Below are 27,454 nucleotides of genomic sequence, written 5' to 3'. Positions count from 1 at the left end.
GGCGCCGGAGAGTGCGTGTTTGTGTGCTGACCACGGTGAGCTCGTTGGCCGAGGCCCCGTGCTGAAGCAGCAGGTTGATGATGTGGGTGTGGCCCTGCTGAGCTGCTTGGTGTAGAGGAGTGTACCCATTCTAAGGCAGACAGAGACACAATCAGTCAAATAGAGGGAGAAAAAAAGCACTCATTTTTAGAAAGTCTGTGTGTAAACGTGTGCAGGTTTGCTTACCTTGGTTTTGCCATTGATTCGGGCATGATTCTGCAGCAGAAAGTTGGCCATCTTTGCATTGCCATAGTGACACGCCACATGCAGCGGCGTGTAACCCATCTACGTGAAAGACAGGAGACATACAAAGTGAGGCAGACATGCAAGGGTGAGCACATAAAAAAATGGAACAATAATTAATACTGAACCCCGTCAGGAGGCCTCATATTATTTCATCTTCAGATTCTAAATATAACTACAAAAGGTATATCACATTTCAATTCCTCTCTGAATTATGTGCATGTGCATGAGGATGATGGAGATCAGTGAGAGAATAACCTGTGTGCTGTAAACATTTGCCCTGTCAGCACAAACACTGACAAAACAACCTTGCGTTAGGCCAACCTTCAGATGGCCGCAGGTCTGCCTCAATGGACGTGAGCAGCCTTTTAAGATGAGAGGCCTAATATTACAACATGTATGTATTTGGGTGTGTGAATGTGTGTTTGCTGCAGAGTGCAGTGCACCATTGGTACAATCAGATTAAAGTTCAATTAGTTGTAATGGGTAAAGCAGCAAATATACTGAAACTATACAAAATAATACGACAAACATGGATAGTAAAGTGAAAAATTAGTGTAGATAAGTGAGCGACAGACCTCAACCACAGCTGTGTGTGTGTGTGTGTGTGTGTGTGTGTGTGTGTGTGTGTGTGTGTGTGTGTGTGTGTGTGTGTGTGTGTGTGTGTGTGTGTGTGTGTGTGTGTGTGTGTGTGTGGAAGCATTACTGTACCTTTGTTTGTGTGTTGACTTCAGCTCCGTGGTTGAGAAGGACTTCTGCAACATTGACCTTGTCCTCCTGGGCTGCTAAATGAAGTGGTGTAAGTCCGCTCTGCGAACAAGCAAAGGACAGACACAAACACGTGTTCACAAACAAAATAAATCTGGACTGATGAGAGCACAAACAGGGGTCAAAACGGTCCGTTTCATTCGGAGAACTGTGAGCGAGAGACGAGTTTTGCTGCGGGCCGAGTGCACGTGTAAACAGCAATATTAATAGTGACCGACTGTACCTTATTGCACACGTTGACGTTTGCGCTCTTGGCGAGCAGCAGCGACACCAGGTCCACGCTGCCCTCCTGCGCTGCCAGGTGAATGGGGCTGATGCCTTGCCGTGTCACTGCGTTGGTGTCTGCGCCGTACTCCAGCAGGGTGGTCCCGATGTCCATTTGGTTCTTTTTGGCAGCAATGTGGAGAGGCGTATAGCCATTCTGTACAAATGCCATGAGATACGTCAGTTTAGACAGTTGGACAGAAAACGAAAGGGCAGAGATGACGCTCAATAAGGTTTTTCTACTCTATAATGTATATAGCATTCACTTCATACATTATAGGCTGATGTATGGATAAAGCGGTGGGTGTAGCTATGGCTGCATTTGTTCTCACTTAATCTAGGGGTTTATATATTTAAGAAAATGCTGAGAAAATGCAGATTCCCACAAACATAGACGTGTAAGTGAGGATGTGCATATTGGTCAACATTTTCCATCCCATCACATGATCTTTTTTTTTTTATCTTCAACGTAAACACACGACACAAAAAAACCCCCACCAACATATAGGCATTAAATCCATACAAAAATGTAATTGCAAAGGGCTTTTAATTCTTCTGACTATTGTGGTGGGCCAAGTCAATTTGTTTTAATAATTTCTCCTTGATATAAATACACAGTATATCTCTTATTTAAAGCAGGACTTTTGTCAGTCAAGTCCTTGTAATTCTTCACATATTTTGACTGATAATTGTGGCTGAAATTATAATCTTCCAGAATAACTGAAGGTTGAATCATCACTAATGTACAGTGAAGAGTAAGCTGGCAGCTGCCTTGATACACTATGTCCATTCCCGGAGGTCCTGGGAGACACTATTGAACAAGAGTCAAGATTTTGTGTATATAATTTTTCTCGGGTGGGATCTCTACATGTGGCTGTGAGGTGGGTTTTATTCAAAAGTCTTTGGTCCACAGTGATGTTGGCTTTAAGAAGAATGTGTAAAAGGATGAGGTAAGAGTTAAAAAGTGAAGAGCCACACACAAATACAAAGTCACTGTGTCACCATTTTTACCGTGTTTCTGCTGTGTGTACTAAAAAAAAAAGAAATATGTGCGAGTAATACATAATTTCCAGCCTGTCCTCCTTTGAACTGCATCTGATTCATGTCTTGGACTGTGTCACTGTGGAGAATTACTCCACTGATTTTTCAGGCCCGAGATATCAGGCAGAGATATTGCACATGAGGCGTGTTATATGACACAAAACTGAAAATTCACCAGTATTGTATGTGTGGAGGTTCTCTTCTCACACAAACAGATGGATCTCTTTCCAGAAGCACTTAAATTAGACTGAACACACCAACTTTAGATCCCAGCCAAATGAAAAACAATTTATAGCTGGAGAAACTGGGAGGCAAGAGAGAGAGATGACTAACAGTGTGGGAGGCAGGAAAAGCCAAGGAGGGAATATGTATACAGGTTGCAGAGGAGATGGAGCCAGTGACAAAAAGGGAAGAAAGTGAGAAGGGATAAATATGTTTTACAAGCCCCGGTCTCCTCTTTGGCAGGATGTCGGTCCAACCAGCCAAAAAAGGCATTCCCCGCCTTGTTTTTGCTTCCTTCTGCCTTTCGGCTCATACTTATTCCTGCGGTTTTGACAAACTATCAACATCTTAAAGGAGGGGAGCCCCAACTTGACCCTATGTGTGTCACATACTTAAACAAAAAGGAAATGGTTGTTTTTTTTAATTTGGCAGAAACAAATATAAGGAGGAGCGACGTCCTATGAAATGATCTATAACTTGCATAACACATCACCGGAAGAGCTAGTTTGAGTCTGTGAGTAATAAGGAATAGTATAGCCTCTTGCAAACCACACTGGATGAGTGGTTTTAAAGTCTCTGATAAAACCTGCACATTCACGCATGATGTAAAAGCCTTCATGAGATGAAACACGAGGAAGTGAGCATGAGAGCCACACACATTACATGGACAATATTAATGGCTTGAGTCCACAGCGGAAGCACAAGTGAGAGGAATCTGTGGTTATTAACACGTGAGCATGTTTACGTGTGTTTGTGTTTGATACCTTGGCGGCAGCATGAGGGGAAGCTCCCTGATCCAGCAGCAGAAGTGCCACTCTCTGATTATCGTAGTGCGCGGCTACATGCAGTGGCGTGAGCCCGCTCTAAAACACCCAGACACGTATGCAGAAACACACACACACACACACACACACACACACACACACACACACACACACACACACACACACACACACACACACACACACACACACACACACACACACACACACACACACACACACACACACACACACACACACACACACACACACACACGCACGCACGCACGCACAGGCATGCAGCACAGCTGAGATTAGAAAACACTCAACTCACACAAACAACCATGGGCACGCTGATAAGTAAAATCAATCAACAGAAATGGTTAGGAATGGAGGAAGATGGACATCAAACCAATGAATATCTAATGTAAGAGACGGTTTAAAATAACAGCAAGTTAGAAGATGGAAGATGCTTAAAATCTTTTTCCAGAATTTTCAAATTTGCTTTTAGAATCCCCTGAAAAAAAATCCACTAATTCCACATGGCACTTTATTTGTTGTCAAAATTTGATGTCTGCCTTCCTTATTAAGCAACTCAACTGCTGTCATTGGATATTTACGTGTATTATACTTGTAGCCCAAGCATCGATCCATCAAAGCCATCAAAATTGCGAGAATGCGCATTGAAGCGGATAACAGTCGTCTTGACACGTTATTTGTCTTTAGCAGTAGGAAGCGGTGCAGTGTGCTAGCAGCAAAAGCAGCAGAATTTGTGTTGATTGCGCAACAATCTTATGTTTTAGAGTTATTTCTTTTGAAAGAATAATCCAGAATTGATGAACATGCACATATATAGAGAAGATATATGCCTCCAGTGTCTCGCCAACACTTAATAGTTGTTTCTCATTGAAAAACTGTTGGCATGGTAAAAATCTGCACCATATCATATGCTGTGTGACCATTAAATGTGCATGAAGTCTCACGTTTTGAAGGAGGCCACAATTTTCTTAATAGCACTGATGTAAAGTGTAAATAGTGAGCTAAGCATTTTGTTTTTAAGCTACACCCGTAGTTCATTCAAACCAAACACAACTCGTATCCTTTCAGTTTGCGGGGCTGAGTCACTTGGTATGAGGGAAAGAGTTCAGAATAATCGTCAAATTCCTATGAAAGAGCGGATTTCCTGTAGTTTCAGGGTGTGCGGCAATGTGTTTTTACCAGATTTTCTGGAGCGATGCATTTGTATTTTGAGTCAAAATGTGAGAAAAGCAAATTAAACAGCAATAAAGACATAATTCCGCTTTGTGTGTTTGACAATGTGGCCTCGATTTTAACATGACACCGAAACAGGGTGGAAACTTCATTATCATACCTGAGTGTCATTATGCTAAATGCTCTCAGATGGCGGCTAAGACACGTGTGTGTGTGTGTGTGTGTGTGTGTGTGTGTGTGTGTGTGTGTGTGTGTGTGTGTGTGTGTGTGTGTGTGTGTGTGTGTGTGTGTGTGTGTGTGTATGTGGTATCGGGGGAATAAAAGCAAATGTGCCTACAAGCTTTTTTTTGTTCGAGGACAAGCATCTGCTCGCGACGTTTGCCTGAGATCAGACCGAAGTCTGCCACACGATTACCCCCACATCACCAGCCCGAGTCCAGCTGCGGGTTGGAAAACAACTTCAAAAGAGCTCTGTTTATTCTCTCACTGTCATGCTGCATACCAGCGGGGGAACACAATTGATAAATGTTCACATTATCTGAATGACGCTCAGATTTGAGCCACTTATCAGTCAAGTCTAAATAGGAAAAGTTCACTGTCTGACACACCGTCAGCTATATTTAATCTTTGCACATTACTATATAAGAAAATAACAGCAAATAAAAAAAAAAAATGCAGCTGTAAAGGGGGGAATTTTATTGTTGGCATATTCTCAAATTCCCTGTGGCCCTTTCTTCTCAACATGGCTCATGTTTTCCAACAGCAGCACATCTGATAACACTCTTAAATGGTGGTCCCGATAAAAATAGCCTTCTAAAGGCAGTTGTATGCCAGAATTCTAGTGTTTTTCAGTTATTTCACCTTTCCAGCAGCATCAGGTTCAGCCCTTTTCTGGAGGAGCAGACTGGCCACTTCCATCTTGCCGTACTTTGCCGCCACGTGTAGCGGACTGAACCCTTTCTGTTAAACACAAAATAGGAAACGTGGTCTCAGTTAAGTCCATAAAAGATATGAGAGAAGCAGCAGTGCAGAATGGTCCTTGAAAAGGAAGTCACTGTTGGGATTGTATTAGGTCAGACCTTATTGGATAAAATGAGCCTGATCATTGCGTAAAAATAGTTTGTCGCAGTTTTAATTAACTAAATGTAATGAATAAGGCAAAACATGAAGGACTGTACTGTACTTTGGTTATATTTGTTCACGGATACGTATATACACAAAAAGGAGGTTTAACCCAAAAACATATGAAAGAAAGACAACTTGATATACCAACTTTATCATCCCCAATAAAATGATACGACATGACTTCATAGTATTGTTTACTTAACATCATTAATACTTTCTGTAGCGTTTTGTTATTTTCGCTGGTTTGTTTATATAATATTATATACAGTAGTCGCATATTGATAATCATATATTAAACACATAAATGGAAAAAGTGCTTACCATTCCCAAGAAGTAAACAAGTAAACAGAATGTACTCATTTCCTCATGTATTGAAAATATCTACCATCGTTTGCTGTATATCGTGGTAATGATAATTTTGGCTTCCATTCTGTGTGTGTGTGTGTGTGTGTGTGTGTGTGTGTGTGTGTGTGTGTGTGTGTGTGTGTGTGTGTGTGTGTGTGTGTGTGTGTGTGTGTGTGTGTGTGTGTGTGTGTGTGTGTGTGTGTGTGTGTGTGTGTGTGTGTGTGTGATATATTTAAAGACATTGGGTCATATCTTTCAGCAGAATGTGGGACTCCCACAGATCCCTGTTCCACGCTCTGAAACACATGACCTCATTTGAGTGAATAGCATTATTCAGATGGCACATACAGTACAGGGTCATTTTAGAGAAGATTAGTTCAAAATCTTTCAATGTGTTGTGAATTTATTCATGGGTTTGCTTCATTAACATCAGAATTGGGTCATTATATGGATCCTATCCTGTCGTTTCTCGCAACTCACATCATTTCCCTCTACAGCTGACTCAGGTAACGTCCCACAAGATGCTGTGCGTGAGTGTGTGGGAGAGAAAGTGAGCACCATGGGGTTTACCCTTCATTAATCTGTTCCACTAACAGAGGTCACCTTCCGAGAAAGCCCCCCCAGCAACATGGCACACGCACACGCACAAACCAGCACTATCAAATCGCTTCCACATCACTTTATGACCTTGATTGTTGAAATTCGACTCGGGGGTGAACAGCATCATCGAAAATCCTCATTATGTGTTCACTGCATCGATTGAAAAAGAAGAAGAAAGAAACAAAACCCCAGCGATGAACAAGAAGGGTCTTAAACTACTGGACCAGAAAAAATATGAACGTGAACGCTGGAAGAAAAGATCAATATTGTGTTTGATAATAGAGCAAAATACATTCAGTCCCCAACAGTCTCTGATATTAATACATAAATCTGGTTGAAAAAGATATTATGGGTTGTTGTTGTTTTTTTTGAGGCAACAGAACTTTCGAGAAAAAAAAGATGGCAAGAATTCACAAGACTATAAAAAGCAACTGATGCCCACTAGTGGCGAGACAATGGACTGACGTAAAGGGACATGATCTGGAGTGTAGTTACAGGTTTATTTAAGGTATTTTAAATGTCTTGTGAAGCACAATTCAATTAAACGTGCCATGACTTCATCCCCACACCTGAGGCAGTAGTGTCCAAAATATTTGTGGAGTGAGCTTATTACCACAATGTCATTGGTTCAAATCCCCGTATCAACGAGAGACTGCAGTGTGTGTCTCCACCCTAACATGCACACTGCTCCTTCAGGCTGGGTTAAATGCAGAGGACAAACCACAGCACTGCTGCGTGAACGGGATGAATTAACGCATTTCTTTCTTTCTTTGAGTGTCAGACCGACCTTAGTTGAGGAAGAGAGCGAGGCTCCGTTCTCCAGCAGCATGGTGGCAACGTCTTGGTGCCCTTCCCGAGCAGCCAGGTGAAGTGGGGTGTAGCCTGAGGTGGTGGCGGCGTTAGCCGAGGCGCCGCAATGCAGCAGCTGTTGGACGATGTCGACTTTCCCCAGCCGGCTGGAAATGTGTAACGCCGTCTGGTCGTCCTGCAGAGCAGGTAGAGGACGGAGACGGGGAGGGTCACGCCACTTTCAGGGCGAGTATTTGCCTTTGTTTTGAGCGATAATGAGGTTGTTCTGCATTCTCACCTTCGACTTGGTCTCCACCTTGGCGCCGTTCTTCAGCAGGTATCGGACTACATCTGCCTGGCCCGCCCGGGCCGCCATGTGGAGCGCCGTCTCTCCTCGCTGGAGGAAACACAGAATCAGAACTCGGAAACAGAAGATAAGCCTTGAAATATATCGTCGTAAACGTAGAAAACAGCGCGGTCAAATTGATCCTCTCACCACGTTGGTGGTGTTGGGCGATGCGCCGTGGTGGGTCAGTGCATGGACAATATTCTCGTGGCCCATGAACGCTGCCACGTGGATCGGCGTCAAACCAGACTGCAACATAAATAAATAATAAAATTCCACATCAAACTCAAAATTAAAAAAACAGTCTTTTAACCCACTTATAGTCTGTTAATAAATTGAACATCTCAGGCTATAGAAAGCTCAATTAAAATGTATAGAAGTCGGTTCAAGTGCAAAATGATAGTGTCAAAAAGATGAAATGTGATCCAGTGTGGTGCGGCACCTCCGTGACAGCCTGAATAGATGCCCCGTGTTTCAGCAGCAGCTCCATCACTTTGGCTCTGTTCTTCTTGCAAGCGATGTGAAGTGGAGTGAAACCATTCTGGCATACAAAAAAAAAAAAGAGAGAGAAAGAGAGAGATAGAGAGAAAAAAAACCTTAATATAAAGGACGTTTTGTTCACTGATGAGTGGCCGAGTAGCTGGTGATGTGGGGAAGTGGAATAATCCACGAGAAACTCGACGTGAAGTTCATAGAAATCCATTTGCAGAAGTCTAAAGAGTCTCTTTGTTAGTCTTTCATTTACTTGTTCAATACAGACATGAAGAAAGTGCAGAAGAATGTATTTTTATCTCTCTGTGTCAGCTTCAGGTACACACTTGCAGAATTCAATTTTCCTCTTGCAGTTTTTCCTCTCCACTGATTCGTGCATCAGTGTTCAGACTCTCTTAAAGGAACCTTTAGTATCCCAGTTTTGTTTTGTTTTGCTTCAAACAGTCTGGATGGTGTATTCCACACACGTTTTGTGAGAAAAACTCCTATGACCTGGAGTGAGTGTCTTTTGGCTGCTCTAAAAGATACAGTTTACGTTGGATGCAAGAGCCTCTGAGACACAGTAGTGACTGGTCAATTTTAATATTTAATATTTAAAAATGTCAACGTCACCAGAACTTGCATATGTTTTCAAAATAAGATGAAGAAATAGAATAAAATGTACAATGTGAGATTTCCTGAGCAGCTGAGGCAAATGTAAAGTCAGAGTGAATTAGTAGCATTTGCCTACCAGAAGCTAATCAGGTCATTCTTGAACGACAGTGATCACATGTGCCAAATATGTAGAGATTCACCTCAAAGCGTTCCAGAAAGATCATACTCATGAGAGTATGAGAGGTCACAGTCACCTTGACCTTTGACTTACGTTTCCTTGAGGAATTATGAGAGACTTAATTTGCAAAATATGAGACACACACAAATGACTTTTGCTTTAAAAATCTGTGCGCGAGATTAAGCACAAGTGCAAATTGTCTGGAGAGGTGTGCAATTTATATATTAAAAAACAACTAAAAGCATCTATCAATACGAGCTGAAAAGGATTAGGGTTACACTATTTAAATACTTGAAGGGACACCAGAGATCAGGAATTATTTGGGTGGTAGGTAATGCTTTTTCTTGGCAATATTTGTTTTCTTGTACATTTTAATAAGTATAAATAATTAGGTAGTAAATATATTTCAATAAAACAATTTAATTGACAATAGGCATAGACAAGACTGTGTGGGTTATGCTATAATGTTATGGATCATGTGTGTTTTTACATATTTTCTCTTTTAGAGATCACCGTGTAGTTCATGTATCAGGGTTACACAGAAGATAATGTTTGACACTGCATTTTTGTATAATCTGCATCTCTGATTTGAATATGATTTTTTTTCTGTAAGCAGCAACTTGAGATCTCTGAAGTCCAAGAGAAATTTCCTTGAAGAGAGAAAGTGCATCTTATCTCATACCTCACACATCTAAACAATCTTATATCATTTGGTTTTATTGCCAACAGCGATAAACAACGATACGTCTGGCCTTTAGGAAATAACTGCCACTTGGTGTGCGAAAGAATGTGTGCCCTGAAACTTGGTGGGCTGAGGTTGGCCAATTATGTTGAAACTCCCACACTTTAATCGACCCCACTTTATGCCTACCAGAGCCTTGGCGTTTGGGTTGGCCTTCTTGTCCACGATGAGCTTCGCCACCTTGTAATGACCACAGTGGGCTGCAACGTGCAGCGCCGTCAGGTAGTCGTTGGTGACATCGTCCACCGGCACGTCGTGCTGGAGCAGGAGCTGCACGCAGTTGAGGTGGTCCCCCTGAGTGGCCATGTGCAGCGGCGACAGGCCGTTCTATAGTGGGCGGAGAAAAGGGAAAGGAAGAGGGGGAAAGAGAGAGCCAGACAAAGAGAGAGAGAGACAAACACACACGCAGACGTACAAATAGACACATGGACAGACAGGCACAGAAAGTTAGGACGTGGCCGAGCGCTGAACAGAGAGACTGTGAAGGAAGTTGCCGAGGTGGTTACGGGAGCATTGTTATAATAAGGTCATTACAACAATGTCTATTTTGTTACACTGGTCGTCCTGCGAGGTCAAACTGTGGATGCTATGCAGCGACGACAGGCTGTTCTGGAGAGGTCGCACAGATGTTATGGAGACAATGCGACAACACTACAGCAACAACAACAGACCTGCAGTCTGATTGGATTTAGAATAGTTCTTTGTGGTTAGGAAAGCTGTTTTTATTTATTTATTTATTTTATACATTATTAACAATGTGTACCTTGTTTAAGTAAAATGTCAACCATTCAAATGTATTCTATTGTTTCACAACCAGCGGAAAAAACATTTGTGACCGCTTCTCTTCTAGTCTGAGCAAAGCAGCAGCTCCTGAATTGATCGTCTGAGTAGATACCTTGGTCTTGGACAGGATTGGAGCTCCCCGGTCTAGTAGGATTTCTACCACCTGCTCGTGCCCGCTCCGTGCCCCACAGTGAAGAGGTGTTAGGCCATCCTGAAGAACCACACAACACACAAAATACTTCTATTTAAAATGAATTTATTGCACTTTAAAACATTTGAGCTACTATCGGATCGGACTGCTTGGAGAATCTTGACATTTCCCACACACAAACTGGTGCAGGAAAACATGGCTACCTCTGGGTCTGGATATGACACCCAATGCTTTCTTGTGTGGAATTGTTGGTTTTAGTTTTCTCTTATTTTTCATGGATGTGCTATGGTTGTAATAAACATGAATTGAATATGGTCTGATTAACTTCTCACTTGATCAGACCACACCATCATGTATGAGGTAAAAGCAACAATATTTTCTATAAAATATAACGCCAGATAACCTACCGCTAATTCAAATCAGAAACCTGTGTAGCAGTAGGTTTCATATCTGAATGTCTAAATTGGATGCTTACCTTGGTTTTTGCATCAATTTTGGACCCTCTGTCCAGCAGTAGCTTCACCATATTGCTGTTCCCCCTTTTCGATGCCACATGAAGCGGCGTGATGTCATTCTATATTAAAAAAAAAAAGGAAGAAGGTAAAACTGATAAGTTTCATAAGATCACGGGAGCTGAAACCTGTTTAACGCAAATCTAACAGTCAGTGAAAGACCAAATTGTCCCCACACAGACTCACACCAATAGACAATTTTCAAAAATTTCTTGAACCAAGATCAAATAGCGGGATATAAATTCATGAAGGCACAAGGACAACATGCAAGCAATACAGAAAGGATCTGGCCCAAATACATGACACCCATCTGGAATAAATGCAATAGAGCACAGATTATGAATGTTTACTAAAGAAAGTCTATAATTAAATGGATTTAATCAAGCGGGAAATAAATCGTGCAGCTTTTCATTTGAAGCCTTAAAATAAACCAAGTACCCCCCTTAATAAGGACACAAGGTCATTAATTATCAAACTAACAGCTGTAAACCAGAGCCATTGTTAAATCCGTTCTATCTCCAGAGCATTAGCGTGAAAACAACCTGTAATCAATGTCAAAAAGCAGCACAAACAACCACACTCCTTCACACACAAGCTGATATAATTACAGGCCACTGTTGGCTCTGGCTAGGCCACATTTAATGTGGCGCAGATTTTAATAGGACCCTCTCTTAGACCCCTGTAAATAAACAGCTGCATTTAATGGAGAAGGGAGAATTTGGTAGTTAATTTAATTGACTAAATGAATATCAATTACATGCGGGGATAGTTACTTAATCAACACAAGGAATTTAGCAGGTTTTTTGCAAGTGCTTTTGGACATGAATTTTTTTTTTTTTTTAAACATTGAGCACCATATACACTTTATATGTAAAGTAATCTCAAATAAATGTCACAGTCAATTAATATTCTAGGAGCTCTGCTTCTTCTGACTTCTTTTTGGTTATATTGGGCCATTTTTTTTAATGAGTTATCAGTTTTTTTTTTTTTTTTTGCTTGGCTTGCTTTGCTCTGTTATGTGTGTTGTTTGTTTGTGTTAGTTTCTCTTTGTTTTGATATGTACCCACATGTCCAAAATAAACCCCCCCCCCCAAAAAGAAGGAAAAGAGATGTTTACTATTTAAAAAAATTTCCATTTAAAAAAAGTCAGTCCAATGTGCACATTCTTAGAAAAATCTGGATAGCTATTTTTCCCCTTTAAACAATATTTATAATGTATCAGTACCTCTATATGGATTGATGTTGATTTAAAAAAAAAAAATCATCTTTAAATGTCACATCTAATAAGTCTTTTTAGGTTACACATTTTCTTTCAAGAGAATAGAACAGTAACTACAGTTCCAAAGTCACTGCATTTTCATTTATTAATGTAATTAATTATTTACACATTCACAGTGTAATACCCCTCCCAGACAGAAGAGGGCAGGACAAACTCACCCGAGCCATGAAGTCCACGGCAGCCCCTCTGTTCAGCAGGAGCGTGGCCACGTTAATGTTGCCATAATGTGCTGCTATGTGGAGGGGGGTGAATCCACTCTGAGAGACCCAACAACACACAAGCAGAGAGACAAGCACACACAGACATTGTCAGAAAGGGGAACAGATTGCACGTGACACACAAAAACACACTCTGCGACACACTGTTACACTAACATCTGACTTTTCTAGCACATGTAGAAAAAGTCTTCACCGAAGCATCAAACATGGGGCCGACCTCACTCGCCAAATTGCACTGAGACTATGGGAATGCACCAGCGTAACATAAAGCTCAATCCTGGCAGATGTTGTTTGGAGGTAATTACTGTAGATCCATTTTATCCCATTCACAACATCCTGATACTTTTAGTGTGCAGAAAAAAGATTGCTCTGCAAATGAAACTAATGCCCATTTGTTAACATCTCAAATGAGAGTGATTTCCTGGCAAAACCCCTGGCTTAGTGCGCAACAGCTGTCAAAGCAACAAAAGGACACAGGGAAAAAAAAATCTGTCCAATGAATGAGCTGATCCCTCATTAAGCTATCTAATAACTTGAATTCCGATTTCATATCACCAAAAGTCAAGCGGGAAGCAGGTGTTGCCGATATGTGAATCCACTCTGCTGATATCTACTGTTTTAAAGCAAAAACACTGTAAATGTGAACAACTTCAACACGTACAAACCCATCAAGACCTGAAGCAACATTCACACACATCTCTTATTAGCTGTTCCCGTCCTTTTGATGCTGGATGCAATACAACTACTCATTTGGTATTAATGGAGTTCACAATGCATTTGATTGCTAGCTTGTATTTAAATTAAGATGAATACCACAACCTGCTTTTTTGTATTTAATTGTTTTTTTTTCTTACATTTTTCAAGAAATCTGCAGTCATTTTCATTCAACCAAGTACAATGCAAATGTGTTTACCACAATGCACAAGCCTCATATCAACAAAACCAGTATGGAATGAATTATATCAAATAAATCTCAAGCCTGCCAAAGCCAGGAACAATGCCAACCAAAACAAGCCCACACAGAAGGTGGCCGCCTGGCTTTGGTGTGACGGATAGGCCCTTGTTACTACAGAAGCAGCGTCACGTCAGCTGGTTGCTTTGGTCCCATGCAAAATGCTTTAGATGCCAGAGATAGGGACTAAAAATAGTAAATATCAATGATAGGGTGGATTAGATTATAGTCGCTGTGCTGCTAGAAGGCTGGGTTTCTTAATGGAAATCTGATTGTCATGCAGGTTATAGGTAAATTACTGCTTTGTAATGAATGATAACCACTTTTCATGCCAACACTGGTTATCATGTTAATTAGTTTCATGGAAAGCGGATTTCTGGACACATTAAGACAACATTTTGTCAGAATTTGTGAAAAATACAAAACTTTGGACACCATGAAACCATTTAAATCGAGAAGACCTTGATGATACCCAAACCCCCAGCCTCAGGATTTACTGTATTGGTTTTCAGTGAAACATGCGCTGTTACTCTGATTTCCTCAATGACTTGAGTTATCCACTACGTTAATGAAGCAATGGAGGGGAGGAGGACGGGGTTGAGCTAAAATGGAAGGGAAGTGACAAAAGGGGGGCTGCAGAAACACTACTGCATCAAGTCAGGGGCACTGGAGTGGTTGTTGTTGTTTTCAGAGGTTTTATGAACTGCGATGGAGAGACTACGATGTACAGAGTATAGAGGTGTACCTCTGTTGTTCTATTCACCATCATCTACAGAGTCAGCCAAGAGAGGAGAGAACGAGCAGTTAGTGAGAAAAAAGAAAGAAAGAAAGGCCCTCCACTGATATAACGTGGAGGGACAGAGAGGGGAAGAAGAGCTCAAGGAAAATAAGTGATGGCAGAAAAGTTAACAGGTTTGATAGAGATACTTAGAAACTAAAACGAGTTTATTTAATCAAACAGCGCCCATAGTCAAGGTTAAACAGATAAACTCAGTTCCCCTTTCTGCCAAAAACAGCCTCAAAAACAAATTTAAATAAGGACAGATAGAAGCAGCAGGGATTAGAAAAAATTAATTCAGATTCATTAATATTCAAAGAAATAATTAAACAATCATTGAATCAGAGAGACTAAAAACAAAAGAAACAAAAGTTAAAAAAAAGCTTCTCTTCAAGCATCCACCTCTGGACATGGACTGCCCCGACGTATCCGCTCACCTTGGACTCAACGTCTGCATTGTGGTCATTTTGCAGGAGCAGGGCCGCGGCCTTGGTGTCGTCCTTGCGTGCAGCGATGTGCAGGGCAGGCAGGCGTACCTTGCCCTTTGTATCGTTCTCCAGTAGCAGGGAGACCACCTGGTCATGGCCCTGCTGGAGGGCCACCGCCAGAGGGGTGAAGCCGTCCTGCGTGGGACAGGACAGAGGAGTCAACAACACTGGACGGGTGTGATGGGACGCAAGCAGGGATATAAAAAAAAATAATAAATCTTTCATTTACAGCAGAGATACATAAAGATAATGCAATTGTTATTGATGAGTCAATGGATTATATGGCGTTTATGACAGTAGCATATTCCTTAAAGCCCAATTAATGGGCATATATAGAGGAAAATACAATAATAGTTTACAGAGAGAATTTGTCATATTTTGGAATATTTTACAAATTATCAGGTGATTTTAAAACATACGAAAGTCTGCCAAAAATGAAACATCTGGAAACTTTTAAACCTGAGAAAGTTTGACTTGTATACCATTTATTGTGGTCAAGTCACTGTTGATTTTATAATTTTCTGTATTTGCAACTGTGCACACAAATGTGACTTACAGCTACATAATGTAAAGATGTGGTGGAAAATAAACTTCTTCACCTCCCACTCCCATTTAGCACTATGATGCATAGTGGAGTTGCAGCATGAACATAAGTCTGGACAGTCTGGTATGTTTGACATGAATACAGTGTGTATATATGCAAACATATTATGTGCTTCTGCGCCCCCAGAGGGGCATCCTGTGCACTACTGTAGGCATTGCGTTAAGCCAAACCACTTATCTCGGCGAGGGCACGTGTTTCGGTGTGTATACGTGCAGTGACTGGTGAGCGTGTGGGTGTGCATCGGGGCTGAGCAATGTAAATCAGAGAAGCAGCCGTGGAGGAGAGGCAGCGAGCAGAGAGGACCTCATCTGTGACCCACTCAAGGTCACGCTGCCTCCACCACCATACACTCCCAATCAATGAGGCTCTGGCTAGTCCCTCATGAAGTGATGGGGGAGGGAGGAGGAGGAGGAGGAGGAGGAGGAGGAGTCAGAGTAGACGGGGTGGAAAGACAGGGAGGCAGAATGTGAGACAGAGAGGATGAGAAAATAGAAGGCAGTAACAGAGACAAAAGGGCAGAGAGACGGAGACGAACGAGGCGCAAGTGAGAGGATCAGAGGAGCAAGGGAAGGAAACAGGGGAGGAGAGGAAGATGATGGTGGTTAGTACAGCAGATAAAAAGACCACAAGTGACTGAGGCAGAGAAAATGACACGAGACACGATGACCATGTGACGGAGGAACGCACACGAACACACCGACACACGCTCGTGTACAGTACCTCCGTAGCCATACTCTGGCTGGCGCTGTTCTCCAGAAGGAATCGCACCACCTCCAGGTGATTCTCCTGGGCCGCCATGTACAGCGGGGTGAAGCCATTCTGCACACAACAACGGGACCAAAACACACTTGTAAACAAACGCGTTCAGAGAAAGAAAGTCAGTTTTTCTCAAGCGGGCTTGGGAGTATCAGAATGCAGCAGGTTTAGTGTTTCTCTTCATAAATCCAGCACTATTTCCTTAACAGGGAACTTGTTAGGAACTTAATTAAACATAAAATTAATTAAGAGAAACTTTAAAGAAAGCTCCATTTAATTATCATTATGTAAACAATTTGTTCTTTAGGTTATCACATGGAACCTTAAGCTTTTCTTAACCCTCAAGCTTCTTGATTTGTTTTTCGTTTACCATTAATTTATGACTTATGGTTGATTAAGAAAACATTAAATAATTTATAGATTAGAACTTCTTCAAAACTTTTCTCATAAATCTTGCAGAAAAGTTGTTTTGGCCTTAATTTTCAATCAAAATCGACATTGAAACACGTTTTTAAAAGTCCTTTCATGATTAGTATTTAACATCCATGCATCTTTGAATGGATAAAAATGAAGAAAGAAATCTGATAAAAATTGCATTTTAAGTTCATTGCTTGCAGCTTTACTAGTATTCCCTGGCGATGCATCGTGTTATGTCTTAACCTTGAGTGTACTTGACTTTGGTTTGAGTCCTGTTTACAACAGGAAGGCCATCCAAAGTGTCTACAAGCCTACAATGCAAGTTCCGATGACTTTCTGAAGTGACCTCTGGATAAAGGAAGCAGCCTGACGCTATAGTCACGCACCAAAATAATATCTTGGTCAATCAACATTTGTCTAAAATTAAACTTTTGATATCCACCATTTCTCAATTTTTCTTTTTTCATTGTTACATGTGCGTCTTCAGTGTCATTTCTGTGGAGTGGGTGAAGATCATCAATGCACGGTGCAGATGTCTTTACACAGCTGCATACATGTGCTGAAATCAGTATTCTCTCCTTGATTTGAGTTCAAAAAGAAAATGAAATGCAAGAGCAGCAGTTTCCTGTAGAGGCCTAGTTGGCATGAAGCCAGACTGGGAGGAGATCTTTCCCGGGAGTCATTCCCTCAATGTCACCAACTTCATGAAACAGGATGATCTCTAACAAGCATGGCCATCAGAGGTACTGTACATAATTAAATGTTTGTTGTTTTATGCGCAAAAGAAAGACTCGTGGGTCCTGCTGTCATTTTTGGCATTTGTGCGTGTGTGTTGAGGACACCCCACCTGAGATTGTGCGTTGACATTGGCTCCATTAGTGACCAGTTCTTTCACGACTTCTGTCTGGCCAGCCAGCGAGGCTATGTGCAGAGCAGTGTTTCCTTTCTGGATTAGAGGGAACAAGGACAGGAATGTGTGTTAAGCTCTGCTCCACCTGTCCCCCCGATTTGCGTGGACGACTTTAGCGTGTGCGCATATCACTCTCAGTATCCATGTGGCCCTGTGAGTGTCCCCTCACACAAATCACATGTTTGTACTGCGGGCGTTCTAGCTCTGGCATCCCCCCCCCCGTTCACACTGCCAACAATGTGACACTTCCGATCTGCACGTCCTTTGTATAAGTGAGCCACAGCCTTAAATAAAACTACCGGAGCCTTTTTATGAACCTGCGCGGATCCTTCTTAAGGGTAGGTTGACCTGCCGCCTGCCTCTTGGCCATGTGATACAAGGGTTTGTTCGTCACAAAGTGCTTCTGTACAACAGCGATCAGTCACATGTACTCTATACTGCAGCAGGGAAATCAGATAGCCATGACGACTGGGGCACAAGGCAGCCAATAAAGAGATATAGGCTAGGCCTTTTAGTATACAACACGGCTAAAAATAACAAGTTATGCACATCACTGAGTGTAGAAGCTTTTCTGGAGTACAGAGGAGTCAGAGCCAAGCTGCTGTTAGTTCATTCTCCTCACTTTATCAAGGCCAACCAACGGATTACCCTTTATGTTTGACAATCAGAGGCTATTTATACAACACAAATCTTTGCATTGGTCATGTTTATTGGGCTCTTCCCACGGTTTTGATTTACTTCTTGCATATCTGGGGTGTTTTTGTCTCTCAAACTGAGACAGCAGGCCTACTTCTTGCTCATGGACAATTAAGTGTACAGTGGAAGTGGCATGTAAAAGATTGGGTGGACTTTGGTGCAACTCCAACAATACTGAGTAAAACTACTTCTGGGAGCCTTGCAAAGCTCCAGCTTTAGTGAAAGGTATGATAAAACAAATCTAATGTCATATGTAATAGATGCAGAGTCTTGTAAAATGTGATCCCCACCACAACAACTCACACTCATATATGAAAAGTGCACGGCGACAACTTTATTCCATTTGTTGTCTCGGCAATATCCGCTCCTGCTAAACAATATCACCCCACAGCAGCTGAAATGCAATTAAAGTTTGATGTCATCATATGTAAGCACTGAAAGCACTTAGAGGGATTGAATGGCACATCATGGGCTTGATTAAATATTAAATAATGCACTAAAACTTTTTAAAACATGTTTATTTGATTTCTTGGCAATTATTTCAATACTGAAAATGGACAATTTCCAAGAGCAGTCCATAACATAAAAGGATACTCATATGGCCTCTTATCTGATTTTCAACATCAACATCAACATCAGCTTCACATATAGGCAACATTTCAGCTGCTAAGAGACTAAATGAACTGAGGCAGTTTTCTTAAATCCAAGACAACCAGAAGCATCATAGCATTAAAATACCAGATACACACTGAATACATATAAATATGTAACAGACAAAAAAGTCAGGGATGAGGACATTGGCTGTGGATTCCCAAGCTTAATCCCCCACTTTCCTTGAGGTCACAACAGAGAGATTTTTAATTGGGGAGATTTTCCCCTTGATCTTGAATATTTCATTTTGCCCTGCGTTTATGTCAGCACTCGGCAGGCGGCCTGGGGCAGAGAGGCTGAACCAGACGACGAAATAGGAGTGTAAACCTTCTGGGCACAAATATGGATAATGTTATCCGTGATTCTTTTATTCAGGTCCTTGAAACTCCAGATGCATTCAAGTAGGAGAGCCATGTTGATTTGACACGATGTACAATACATAGAACGACAGTTTTGCTACCTCTGCCTGGCCCTACCTTCATTTTTCAAAAGCACTACTAAAGAAAAAAAAACTATGTATTTCACTTTTTTGTAACTCAATTCTCCAGCAGGAAACCCCTCAGGTGTCATTAAATATTGATCCTGTATTCAACTCCAACAAAGGCTGCACACTTAACAGACGTCACACCGCAGCTCGTTGTTATTCTAACTTACAGAACAGCCGTTTTTATTTTGAGCTGTTGTCCAAATATAGTAGTTGGTGACGCTGTGAGTATGTGGACCTTACCTTTGTGGCTGCATCCACAGCGGCTCCAAGCTTCAGCAGCTCAGCAACAACCTCTACGTGTCCCTCCTTGGAGGCCAGGTGGAGAGCATTCAGACCATTCTGAGAAGAAAAATAAACAGTTTAGAGCTAGTGCAGTCTGTGCAAGTAAATGTACAACTGAATACTGTTTGATTGTGCCAAATAGATTACAGAAAGTCTCATCAAGAGTACATCAATGCTTCGTTAATATACAATAAAAGCTCATTTACTTACTTGATTACAAATGTTAATCTCAACCCCAGTCTTGAGGTAGTCAAGGACCTTCTCAAGGTTTCCGGCCCGGGCGGCTCGCAGGTAACTGGCATTGCTATCAGACTACAGAAGAGACAAGGAAAGACAAGACAGGGGAAAAGTAAGTGCGGCTGTAATTGCTCACATCAGAGAAGCTCATGACAGTTTGGCATATTACCAGGTAGAACTCTGTCATGATTTCTCAGATATCCAAAAACATCTTCGCACAGGGAAAAACAAAACCACTATCCACAAATACAGGATGTCCATCATCGCAAGGGATCCATACGGCGAGTAAGACTGTCAAATCAGGAGGACGCAAACATTACAAAAAGTAATTCCATGAGAACTCCAAGAAAACCACCACAGCGTATTGTTGCAACAATACACGTCACATGCCGTCATCTACCGAATCCCAACAGACTGTTATTCCAGCTCGAGTCCAAATGTTCCCGATTCCCTTGTGTAGGGATGTTGAGTGACCGGGTGGTCCTCACAGCAGTCACAGATCTCCTCTTTTCATCAGAGATCCCCTCAAGCTCTCACCAGTAAACCAGTGGTGAGTGTGTGTCGCTGTGCCAGGAGCTGCACAGCATCCTCTACGCTGCCTGCTTGTCCTTTATTTCACTACAGAAGTGGGGCTTGGCACACCAAAATAAAATGATGAGGCAAGCATGTTTTTGCCCCTATAACAAATGTCTATGTGCGTGCACGAGGGAGGAGGAGACAGCGAGGGGAGGGGGAGAAGGAGGGATGAAAGTAGAAAGGAAAAGTTGGGGGGGGAGTGCTAAGAAGAGATGAAAAGAGATTGAGGCGTCTTTTCTGTGTGCACGTTTGCCCCGGGGACATTAAGTTTGACATGAAATGACACACAAGCAAGCTCTGCACATTTTGTGTTTGCGGCCGTGCAAAGAGCATTTTGTAAAACTCAGCAATGGGGCTATACTTGAGAGCAAGGAGAGAGAGAGAAGCTGTGACATGCTGCTTTATAACAGAGGCTCAGAAACCAAATTCCCCTGAATTATCAAAATCCCAGACTTGCTAAATTTAGCCTTGTGTCCAGAGACACTTGGGATACACTCAGCAGGGCCGAACTGTTCGTACAGTCATCCAACATTATGTTCTCCGCCCCTCCCCTCCTCTGAGCTCTACCAAATATAACTCTGACAAGCATGGTGGGTTGCGACCCAATACCATAATGTAAGTACACAAGACGTCCAGCATCAAATCATCCCACCGATAGGCCACACTAAACTGTGAGAGGGAAATATTTGTGTCTTCCATGCATGTGTAGACAAACAAATTAATCTTAAATGAAGCCGTGCTAACTGGAAGTCGAGTCATTTCCTGATTACAAGAAACCATTAAACTAAATCTCCTATCTCTACCCCAATCAGCCAGCATGTAGAATTTTCCATACACTCAATCCTCAGAGGACTATTTGAGAGCAATGAACCACAAATGCGCAGCTTATGGTGTTCAGAGAAATCTCAAAACAGACATGAATGGAACAAGCAAACAAAAAGAACAACACAAACTGTTCGAGTTATGTAAAAGTAGCATAGACTTATAAAATATTTAAGGAGACTCCAGTTTATCTTTATAGAATGATGCTCCATGACAGGAGTCAGTGTGAGTGCCTGGTAGCCACTGCTAAAGCAGTGTAACACTTAGCCCAGTTGCATTGTACAGGGAAATAATTCATTGACTGTGAAAACTTAAACATCCAGAACAATGGCCTATTGTAAATCTTCAAAAAGTGTTAGAAAATAAATGGCACGGATATTGAAATTAACACTGCAGATAGGCCATGATTTTTCTTATCAGCAGTCCAGAGATGTGATCATATACTCTGTAGATATGTATATAACTGGCATAAAATGCAAATGATTGCTGGTAGGTGTAGGACGGCTATGCAGAAATCAGTTTTCAGGTTTGCTTCAAAGCTGTTACACCCCTACCGACTAAATTAACTGTGATCTCCCTGGGGATCTACTTTTTCCCCAAACGGGAAAATACACTAATACATATGCAATTGAATGCGTTTGGGATCTTGCATTGTGGATATTGCTGGAGGGATTTTTTTTTATTTATTTATAGTATTACTGCTTTTTTGATTTTATGTTGGGGTTTTTTCTAATTAATTTTGATAATATCACTGAAAAAGTTTCTTTGTGACAGGAAATTTCTCTATAATGGACTTCAGTCCATGGAAACACAACAACTTATCTTAACTTAACTTATAAGCCATGACTTATCATGACTAACTGGTAACCAATTGGTTGCTAATAAGAATCAGCATCCTTTGTGGTGACGTTATTGAAACACTTTTGCTCCCACCTCAACTCGATCACTATCCCGACTCATCAATCTGTTTTGGCATTTCTTTGTGTCTTATGGCGATATTGTGTCTCACAGTGTGAAATAGGAGCCTGAAAACTTTCATGTATATTAAGAGTGATGCGAAAGCATGCAAACAAGAAGGGAAAATAAATGGAATAAGGTCGTTCCCCCACAATAAACGTCTTTGCACAACAACTTTTGCATTTTGCATGTTCTTCCTGCTCGTCTACATATTTCTCTGATGTTTAACCCGCATCTTGGCAGTGCAAATACAGTTGTTGAAAACAGTAAACACCCTTTGGCAGATTATTTGTGCATGGTAACAATTCTTCTTGATAATGAATCTGAAATATAGAAAAGAAACGCGACCTGGTATTGGCAAAGGCAGTTGGGCAAGTTTTGGGGCAAAAGTCACAGACTTGGCTATGACACCCATTCTACAAATGTACGTTTCTTAAAAATATGGAACCATATCGAAATAATAAGGCTTTCTAATTGTATAAGATTTATTATTAAAAAAAAAGCCATTGTTACAAAAAAACCCAAACTGAACTGAATATCCGTACGTCAATATTAAACATTACTTATTGTAAGTAAATTTTTCCCATGACAGAAATGTGGTCAGCATCTGTTCTTTTAACACAGCAACATTTTATTTTGTGAAAAAATATAAACACATACAAATAAGTTTGACCTCTAATTTTGATGTGAACTTCAAAAATCCAGCTGCAATTTGTCTTAGTTTCAATACCAGCCACTGAAGTCAGTCTCTCCACAGGACATGTTATCGGTAGTTAGTGTGTGCGTGTGCATGTGTGTGTCTGCTCACGTCTAAAAGGCGCTCGCACATCCACCCCTAACAGTTGTCTCATTGCTCACATAACTGGAATGTGTCCTTATTGTGAACCACGCTGTGTACAGCAATACGTGTGACCCGCCATTCACAAGCTGTGTTGAGTGGCACTGAAACCTCTGACATGGGAATACATGAGACAGGCTGCTGTGATTTACACTATCGAATATTATGTACGTGACAAAAACTGGCTGCTTTGTATCGATATAACACAACAATAAAATATTAAAGTGGATACATGACTGTCTACAAACATACTGTAGTTACATTCACTTTTAAGATAGATAATTCATTAAAAACATATTTTAAAGTTGCCATATTCCAAAGACCAAAGACCCACCATTCTCCATTTTCCCTCACACTTAGATGACTTTGTCGTCATTTATACCAACATCACTGCCCCAATCAGTTTATCCCTTAAAGCTTGCAGTGAAACCCAACAACCAACATGTCCAAACTACCATCCACACGCAGGATGAGGGATCCTGGAGTCTTTGTGAATGAAGTGCTAAACAGGACAAGGCAAGAGATTAGTAAGAGAAATATCATTAAGCCTGTACAGATCAGAGGTTCAAAGAAAATGGGGCCATTAAAGACGAGGTTAAGCCTGAAGGAGAGCATTAATCTAATGTTAGATAGAAGGGGAGAGCGAGAGACAGAAAGGGTGGGGAGAGAGAGATACAAATAATAACTAGCAAAGCTGAAAATTACACTACCATTCCCAATTACAGTCTTGAAAAGTCTAAAATGCTGCTACTTTCCGGGTGAGACAACCAAAATGTGACAATTAACCACCTCAGCTCTAATTAAAAATGTCCTGTGGCCACAGACCGATGTCTGCAGACGCCCTCTGAAAGAGTAGAGAAAATGGATAAATAACAGTGATGCCTTTGTATGGCTGCTTGAGAAGCTGTAATGAGAAGGTTTGATCACATTACAGCACCTGTTTCTTTTCAGTAAAGCTCTTAAGGGAAATAGAGCAGTTGGGTAAAAGAGACCGACAGACCCACACACACGCCGCTTATCCAATATTTAACTAAAACTGACAAAATTTAAACATTCATCATGTCGTTATTAACTATCGATGTTGTGTGATAAAAACATGCCAGCTGAAACTCCCCAGCTTTGCATAAAATACCCTTGGAAAACCACTTTAGTCATTTGTACCTTAAGAATGTATTAAGTTTTGTCTTTTTCAGAGGTCAGCATTACACAGCCTGGTTTGTGTGGGTGTCGCTAAATGAATGCTCACAGTAAAAACTGCATATTAAGGAAAACAAAAACACACTTAAGTGTGTTTACCAATACTACTTTCTCACATGAGCAATAGAATTAGAATCCTCTATAAATAAAGGTACATATGATTCAGGAAGCTCATAACCCCTGAAAACATTACAGAGATTATGCATGGATTAGGAGGCTATAAAAAAATACACTGCAGCCTGAATATCAGTCATAATCTCAAATAAAGGCTGAGCAGTCAGATTTCAGGGTTTTTTTCCCCTCTCGGTGTGGAAAATCATGGCATTTCAGAGCTGCAGGGTATCTGTTTTCATATCTGCTGAATGTGTACTTGACACTTTTTCTCCACAGGCCATCAACACAGGGGTAGTGTAAATGGGGAGTTCATATTTACTTGGAAAAGAGACTGATATCCCGGCCCTGCCAGATAATGGTGATTCGAGTTCTTAATGTCAGAATTTCACACAGGATTTGGGTCATTTGTAAGAAATAATATCATAATGTGTACGTGTCTATGCATACTTTGGGCTGTTGTTCATTTTCCAAGGATTTCAGGCGCGCACGCAACAACACAGACGCATGTTTATGTCATTGCAGGAGGCTCTGTGTGGACAAGAGGTGAGCCAGACCAGCACTGGCTGTATTGTTTCACTTTATCCCCGGCTCTCATGACAGCACAAAAGTCACGCAGCGCCACAGCTCTGCTTGCACAAAGTCGCAGGCCACAACAGCCAACGGTGCCAGAGAACCTCATCCTAGTGGCCGGTAAACAACTACACCCATCACGCTCATTTCTAGACCATTTATCCAATAAATCATCTTTCTTCTGAAGTGCTTTATCCAACCTAATGCCGCGTTAAGAATCCGATCCGAGCCTGGACAGGTCACCAGTCCATCACAGGGGAAATCACAACAATTTAGACACTAATTTACCCGAAACACAGTCAAATGTCCCAATATTGTCCCTGCCTGAGTCAATAACTGTCTCAGTGCTAAAAATACAAGAACAGTTGATGAATTAATGATCTTGCTTCATTGGAGGCAGTCAAAGCAGAAAATCATTACAAGGCTTCTGGATGTATGGATTCAAACTACAGTATTGACAAAGCAATGAATGACTATCTATAAGGGGAGTCTTTACATTTCTCATGTTCAGAGATTAAATATAAGAGTAAGCCACTTGCTGTAGTAAATAATCTAAAAATTGTACGCTGTTATCTTAAACTTCTTTTCGCTCACAATACAGGAGGATCACTAAGTGGTTCAGTGTGTCATTAGTTCGAGTAGGAGAAATGATAGTGAGAGAGAGAGACAGAGAGACAGAGAGACAGAGACAGAGAGAGAGAGAGAGAGAGAGAGAGAGAGAGAGAGAGAGAGAGAGAGAGAGAGAGAGAGAGAGAGAGGCTTTGAAAGAAAATGAATGAGTAAGTATAGAAAGGTGTGTTTGCACTTGGCAGGATGTAGCAGCCGTCCCTCTCATCTCCACGCAGCGTGTCTTTTATTCATGCTCCCTTTTATACATTCTTTCAACAATGCCGCCTAAGACTCAAGCAGTAAGTCTGCACAAAGCATCAGTGTGAACGTTAAGGAAGTTCTGAATGAAAATAGAATTATATACCGACCATTTACACGTTTCACCAGTGTGAACTTTGACCTGGACCAGGAAACAGTCAACACGGGGAGAAAAAGGGCTCAGGAAATGTGAAAAAAAATTATCCTGTATTGTTCTTCAATAAGCGGCTACTTTGCAGAGGTTAATTACAAACCAATGGATGCATTCGTCCCCTTTAATTTCTTTAGCTGAATACCATAAAACACATTACAGAGTGTAACCACAGCGTAGTACATTCACTCTGTCTCCATGAGGTCTAAGTTGAATGCTATGAGGTCGGAAGCAGGAAGTCTCAACTACACATACATACAAGATGTTTTCACCAAATATCAATAACTTAGCTAATTACAAATGCTTATAAATGACTGAGAATACTGGTCTCTCTCTCTCTCTCTCTCTCTCTCTCAAATGTTACACATCTAACTCATACATTTACAACCAAATCATCAATACTTTCTACTCCTGATCTCTTTACTTGTATTCATCTCTCCAGTTACAGTGATGCGATCAAAGGAACCAAAGACGACAGTTATCTCTACCGAGGGTGCAGAAGATGTCAAGGTGATGAGCGATCAAGTTACAAATCACTGAAAGCCAAGACTTCCTGTATCCATTTTTACCAGTTTTACAATGGAATTTATAGTGATTTATATAAAGTTGAGCCAGTTTAAAGTTGAACCTGATTATCCTATTTAAAAATCTGCTTAATGTCTTACTTAAAACAGGAATACAATTAATATCGTGTCCTAACGGGCATACATTTAAGTCGACCTCACCACAAACTTCACTGAAAATGATCAAGTTGTGTCATAAAAGACATTGAGTATGTTCCAGTATCTGTATCATTTTACTTTTTCTTCATCAGTCTTTTTCTCTCAAAGAACTTTAAATTGTATTTAAGAAAAGAATGAGTATTCTTGAGAACTCTGTTGTCCAATCACACAAGATTTAACAGCATACTCCACATTTGTAATAAAGGTTTCCGAGTGGTGTTATATTACAGCGATGCATTGAATAACTGCCAGATATGGTTCCATAGTTCTGCCAGTCAAATAGAAAGCGATGAGATATCATTTTATTTTTATGATTATAAATATTTAAACACTTACCTGTTATTCTACATTTGCTACAATAGCAAAACATACACTTATATTTAAATCTTTACGGTATTCTTTTAGTGTGTTTCCATTTTCTGGTTAAACTGCTCACTAAAAAGTGAAAAGTAATTTTTATGCCTATCTGTAAACACGGCATTCTTTATTTCACTCATCAGCTTAAAGTGTTTCATTTAAAAAAATAAATAAATAAAAATACAATAAGTACATATTTTCTGCAGTGACGAATGTTGACGCAGCTTTAACTGGGAAAAGAATCTGACAATACAGAACCAGTATTGCCAGTCTCAGATCTCACACTTAATTCAGTGGAGCAAGTTGTAACAAGACCCGTGG

At 41.0% G+C, this 27,454-nt stretch overlaps 1 protein-coding gene across 1 annotated transcript in view; it reads right to left on the bottom strand.

The window, feature by feature from the left end:
• LOC308138553 (uncharacterized protein) overlaps window positions 1-27,454 on the bottom strand; it is a 129,197-nt gene that overhangs the window by 44,327 nt on the left and 57,416 nt on the right. The window contains exons 2-20 of the mRNA XM_080507722.1: window positions 19,936-20,037; window positions 19,684-19,782; window positions 17,547-17,645; window positions 16,247-16,345; window positions 14,872-15,057; window positions 12,645-12,743; window positions 11,171-11,269; window positions 10,657-10,755; window positions 9,891-10,088; window positions 8,198-8,296; window positions 7,906-8,004; window positions 7,708-7,806; window positions 7,408-7,605; window positions 5,412-5,510; window positions 3,342-3,440; window positions 1,274-1,471; window positions 994-1,092; window positions 226-324; window positions 32-130 (exon numbers count right to left, since the gene is read on the bottom strand). Of these exons, the coding sequence (XP_080363848.1) occupies window positions 32-130; window positions 226-324; window positions 994-1,092; window positions 1,274-1,471; window positions 3,342-3,440; window positions 5,412-5,510; window positions 7,408-7,605; window positions 7,708-7,806; window positions 7,906-8,004; window positions 8,198-8,296; window positions 9,891-10,088; window positions 10,657-10,755; window positions 11,171-11,269; window positions 12,645-12,743; window positions 14,872-15,057; window positions 16,247-16,345; window positions 17,547-17,645; window positions 19,684-19,782; window positions 19,936-20,037 (2,268 nt within the window). The remainder of the gene's footprint in view (window positions 1-31; window positions 131-225; window positions 325-993; window positions 1,093-1,273; window positions 1,472-3,341; window positions 3,441-5,411; window positions 5,511-7,407; window positions 7,606-7,707; window positions 7,807-7,905; window positions 8,005-8,197; window positions 8,297-9,890; window positions 10,089-10,656; window positions 10,756-11,170; window positions 11,270-12,644; window positions 12,744-14,871; window positions 15,058-16,246; window positions 16,346-17,546; window positions 17,646-19,683; window positions 19,783-19,935; window positions 20,038-27,454) is intronic.

The sequence above is a fragment of the Blennius ocellaris genome, assembly GCF_963422515.1.
Source record: "Blennius ocellaris genome assembly, chromosome: 13".
Classification (NCBI taxonomy): domain Eukaryota; kingdom Metazoa; phylum Chordata; class Actinopteri; order Blenniiformes; family Blenniidae; genus Blennius; species Blennius ocellaris.
The sequence above is the reverse complement of the archived record's forward strand: the minus strand, read 5'-3'. Positions and strand labels throughout refer to the sequence as shown.